This window comes from Otolemur garnettii, unplaced genomic scaffold (assembly GCF_000181295.1).
Source record: "Otolemur garnettii isolate 467f Iridium unplaced genomic scaffold, OtoGar3 scaffold00018, whole genome shotgun sequence".
In the NCBI taxonomy this organism is placed as follows: Eukaryota; Metazoa; Chordata; class Mammalia; order Primates; family Galagidae; genus Otolemur; species Otolemur garnettii.
Genome location: NW_003852413.1, coordinates 5,333,335 through 5,338,400, shown reverse-complemented (window position 1 = coordinate 5,338,400; position 5,066 = coordinate 5,333,335). Strand labels below are relative to the sequence as shown.

The 5,066-nt window shown below is 52.2% G+C and overlaps 1 protein-coding gene across 1 annotated transcript in view; it reads right to left on the bottom strand.

The window, feature by feature from the left end:
- ST6GALNAC2 (ST6 N-acetylgalactosaminide alpha-2,6-sialyltransferase 2) overlaps window positions 1-4,620 on the bottom strand; it is a 19,901-nt gene extending 15,281 nt beyond the window's left edge. The window contains exon 1 of the mRNA XM_003786097.3: window positions 4,491-4,620. Coding sequence (XP_003786145.1) covers window positions 4,491-4,615 — 125 coding nt within the window. The 5' untranslated portion in view covers window positions 4,616-4,620. The remainder of the gene's footprint in view (window positions 1-4,490) is intronic.
- Between the last annotated feature and the right edge of the window lie 446 nt (window positions 4,621-5,066).

The window sequence follows — 5,066 nt, the reverse complement described above, 5'->3', positions numbered from 1 at the left end:
CCTGCCACAATGCCTGGCTATTTTTTGGTTGCAGCCATCATTGTTGTTTGGTGGGCCCGGGCTGGATTTGAACTGGCCACCTTAGGTGTATGTGGCTGGTGCCTGAGCCACAGGTGCCGAGCCTAAATCTCTGTTCTTTAAGAATGGCCAAGTCTTAGGTATTCTGTCATGGTGGAACAAAATGGACTAGACGCTGTGAAGCCTGCCTCCCTGGGCTTGTATCCTGGCTCCACTGCTCAGCAGGTGCATGGTCTTGGGCCTGTCTCTGTATAACAGAGATAATCATATCCAGCACATCTGATTGTTGGGAGTATTCAAACAGAAAGTCTGTGTTATCAAATATAAAACCTGTCCTCTAAAGGTCAGCTTTTGTTAGTTACCTAAAGGACGAAAGAGGACTCTTGTGTCAGCCTTTATCAGCCTCCCTTCTGCAGGGAAGTTAGGGGTTAATGTTACCCCACCTCCAATTCCCAGGGACTAGGGGGCCCCTGCATCAGGGCAAAGGGAAAGCAGGAAGAAAGAAATGGAAGCCTTTGCCCACTCAGAAGGGTAGCTCAGCTCTCCCAACCCTGCCTCACCCAGCAACCTCAGGGAGCAAGTGGAGGAGGGCTTTGGGGCAGCAGTTTTCAAGGGAAACAAAGGCCTCTTGTTATTTGCTTCTAGGTGCTGAGACAGCTGAACCCCCAGGGAGCCTGTGACCTGCCTGCCATTGGTTTCTCAGGTTGCCCATAAGACCCTAGAGGAATGGCCTAGAAAGAGCAGGTTGATCTCGTTTCCCCTTGGACAAGCCACTTGTCTACCGACATTATTCTGTAGTTCTTCCCCATGAGCCCAATATGACTCCCTCTGAGAAGGGGCTAGGAAGGTGTTGCTCCCATCCAGGTTGCCTCTGAGAAATCCCAGAGATATGTGAAATACACAAATGCCCAGGCTCCACCCCTGGGATTCAGATCTGATTGACCTGGGGTGAGGTGTGGCCATCATTGAATCCAATCCCCATCCCTCACCCCCAAACCAGGTGATTCCACTGTACAGCTGGGCTTGGGGCCACCCAGCAGGGCAGAGTCAAGGCAGCAAGGCAGAGCTTCAAGGCAGGTTTTGCTGCCTTGAACCTCCAGCCTCGGGGAAGCTTGATGCATCTTCAGAGCATCCCTTGTGCTGGGCGACTTCTCCCCAGTCCCTCATTCTCAGGAATCCCAAGTTCCCAGATACCTGTCTGGGGTTCTGGAAAGGAGTAGGGAAGGGGTCCACGCACACCCCTCTGGGAAGTTTTATCAGCCTGAGAAGAAATAAGGACACTGTTGTGCATTTTTCATAAGACTAAATTTACTCAATTAAATTTATATCATACTCCTAGTAATTTGGGGGCCTAAAATGTTCCCCCTTTTAAAAACTAAATGAAATGGCGTTGGTAATAGATAGTAACTTGCACCCTTCTGTATTAAGACCTCTTTTTGAGGCTCAGTACCTGTCGCTCAGCAGCTAGGGTGCCAGCCACATACACCGGAGCTGCTGGGTTTGAATCCAGCCTGGGTCTGCCAAACAACAGTGAAACAACAACAATAACCAAAAAATAGCCAGGCGTTGTGGTGGGCACTTGTAGTCCCAGCTACTTGGGAGGCTGAGGCAAGAGAATCACTTAAGCCCAAGAGTTTGAGGTTGCTGTGAGCTGTGATGTCATGGCACTCCACCCAGGGCAACATAGTGAGACTTTGTCTCAAAACAAACAAACGAAGAACCTCTTTCTGAAAAAAACAGTTCTAGAGATCTCCCATATCTGGGAACCACTGATCTGGACTTGCCAGGAGTAAATTCCCAGACTGGACTCGTCTCTCTAAGCTGGAGTGAGAGAAGAAGTCCCTTCCTCCAGCTCTGTAGACCCTGTCCCAGCCACCTTTCCAGGTGTGCAGTCCTCAGCCTTCGAAGCTCACACAGCCTGTTAGCCCTGCAAAGAATCGCAGAATGGCATCCCTTTCCCCACTAATGTCACCTCCTACAGTGAGGACTGAGTCCGACCTACCCCTGCATGTAAGCTACAGGGCAAACACCTGGATGGAAACAGCAAGAAACAGCCAAGGTCTCGTGTCATAGTAAGTTTTGAAAAGATGAAAGATCTTTTTGTTTTAATAAAAAAAAAGCTTTGTTAAGGTATAAATGGACATACAAATACAATAAACCTCACATTTAAAGTTGTATTAAGTACTTTTAAAGAATGTTTACTTTGGGCGGCACCTGTGGCTCTCAGTAGGGCACCGGCCCCAGCCAAACTGCAACAAAGAAAAATAACTGGGTGTTGTGGTGGGCACCTGTAGTCCCAGCTACTTGGGAGGTTGAGGCAAGAGAATTACCTAAGCCCAAGAGCTGGAGGTTGCTGTGAGCTGTGATGCCACAGCACTCCACTGAGGTTGACAGAATGAGACTCTGTTTCTAAAAAGAATTTAAAAAGAATGTTTACTTTGTGGGCTTTAAAAAAATTATGGAAAAATCAATTTATTTCTTACGGTTATGAAAGCTGAGAAGTCCAGGGTGAGGGGCCACATCTTAGAGAGAGCCTTCTTGCTAGTGGGGACTTTGTACAGAGTTCTGAGGCGGGGACTGAGGCAGAGTTCTGAGGGCGACATATGGCCGGGGGTGATAAGAATGCTATTTCATGGTCTCTCTTCCTCTTCCTTTTTTGTAGACGCTGTAGAGCTCTGTCACCCAGGGCTGCAATGCAGTGGCTGGATCATAGGTAACTGCAGCCTTGAACTCCCAGCTTCAAGTGATCTTCTGCCTTAACCTTTCAAGTAGCTAAGACTACAGGTGCACCACACCTGGTTAATTGTTTAATTTTTTTTTTTTTTTTTTGACACAGAGTCTTACTTTGTCACCCTTGGTAGAGTGCCAAAGTGTCATAGTTCACAGCAACCTCAAACTCTTGGGCTCAAGTGATCCTCCTGCCTCATCATCCTGAGTAGCTGGGACTATAGGCACCTACCACTAAGCCCGGGTATATTTTAGAGATGGGGGGGGGTCTTGCTCTTGCTCAGGCTGGTCTTGAACTCCTGAGCTCAAGCAATCTACCCACCTGGCCTCAGTCTCTCAGAGTGCTAGTATTACAGGCTTGAGATCCTCCTCCTCCTCCCCCCTACCCAGCCTATAAACTTTTTTGGGTGAGGGGGGGTGTTCCCAACTCCTGGGTGCAATTGATCCTCCTGACTCTGCCTCACAAGGTGTTGGGATTAATGGCATGAGCCACTGTGCCTGGCCTCTCTTCTTTTAAAAAATAATTATTTTAAATGACCCATAATAATTGTGCATATTTATGGGATATAGTGTGATGTTTCAGTATGTGTTTACAACGTATAATGATCTAATCAGGCTAATTAGCATACTGATCACCTCAATAACTTAGCATTTCTTCAAGGTGGGATTCTTTGTGTGTGTGTGTTTTTAAATTAAATCATAGCTGTGTACATTAATGCAGTCATGGGGATTCTTTGTGTTTTTAAAGATAAAATTGACAAGGATCCCCTTTCTTTATAAGCCTTCAGGTCCTTATTATACAATTATACAAGTTCTGACTGCAAGGAGTTTAGTAGCCTCAGGTGTCACTTTATCTCCTGGGAGCAGACAAAGCTGTTTTTATCTCATGCTTCCAGCAAGGTTTGGGGAGGAGAGCGGCAGGAAGGAAAAGGCTGGGCCCAGAGGTCCTCTGCAAGAGGCTGTGGGGACCTTTCCTGCTCACCCTTCGGTGCTCTGGCCGGTGCTAAACCGTTGTGAGGCCTCTTCTGTGACTGGAACCAGCTCCTGCCACAGGCGGGCCCTCAGGAGAGAGCCGGATACCCAGAAACGAGCAGGCGGAGCGCAGCTCAGGAGTGGACGGGAGGGGGGAACTTGGGTGGAATCAGACACGTCCCCTCTTCCTCAGGGAGCCCACCAGATCGCGCCCAGACTACACTATCAAAATAAACAGGGCAAACCCCGGCCTGGAGAGAAGGGCGCCAGGCGTGGGAAGTGGACCAGGGCAGAGTGGAAAAGGGGACAGGCCACGGCCGGGCTGAGGATCCCAGTAAAGTTGAAGACTGAAGGACCTGGGTCCCTGCCCAAGAGGTAGAACCTAAGAAAGAATTTTTTTTTGAAGTTAACAAGGGGCAGTTCTTGACATAAAAGGAACTTTTTATCTGACTTAGGAGATCCTGCCAACTTTCAACAATAGAAAGTGATTCAAATCAGGCCCCAAGGGAACTGATCAACCAAGGAGTCCGGGGCGGGTCGCCAGCGCTCAGGGGGCGAGGTCCCTCTTATACCCAGGCAGGGGCGGTAGGGTCCCGGCAGCTCGAAGTTAACCTGGGCGGGGGTTCTGGGGACAAAGAGCCGCACGCAAGTCCCCGCTGAGAGCCACCCCAGAAGGGTGGATGCAGAGCGAGGTTGAAGGCTGCGGGCGGCCCGGGAGCTCTGGGCTGGGAGCCTTCCCTGCGCCCTCCGGGTCAGCGCGCAGCAACCCCTACCTGACTCCGGAATGGGGCTCCAGGGACCGCTCCACTGCCGAGGAGTACAGGGCGAAGAGGATCCCGGAGCAGGCAGCCGCGAGCAGGAGCAGCAGCCAGAAGAGCGGACCACGCAGAAGCCCCATGCAGCCTCCCGGGACCCGCCGCTGTCCAGACGGAGGGGAGAGTCCAGGGTGTGCCAGGGCAGGCTCGCTAAGGCGGCCGCCCTGTCCCGCCCGGTTCTGCCCACACCTGTCCCCGCGGCTCCTCCCAGCCCCGCAGCTCCCCCTCTGCTCCAGCCGGGCCGTCAGACGCCGCCGCACCCTCAGGGGCTGGGCGGCGGGTTCCCAGAGGATGGAGTGGGCCCCTGGCACCCAAGCGGCGCGCGCCTCTCCGGCGTTGCCCTTTACCCGGGAGACAGCCGCCACTCCTGCCGCTGAGCTCCCTCCAGTGCCCAGCCCGGGATGTAGCCAGGGCGCTTTCCCCACCGCACCGCAGAGGGCTGGCGCTTAGCGTCTGGGGGCAGGCCGGGCGCGGGGAGACGCCGCCACCTGCCGCGTTGGCTGCGCACTGCGCGTTCCGCCCGCTCCAAGCTTC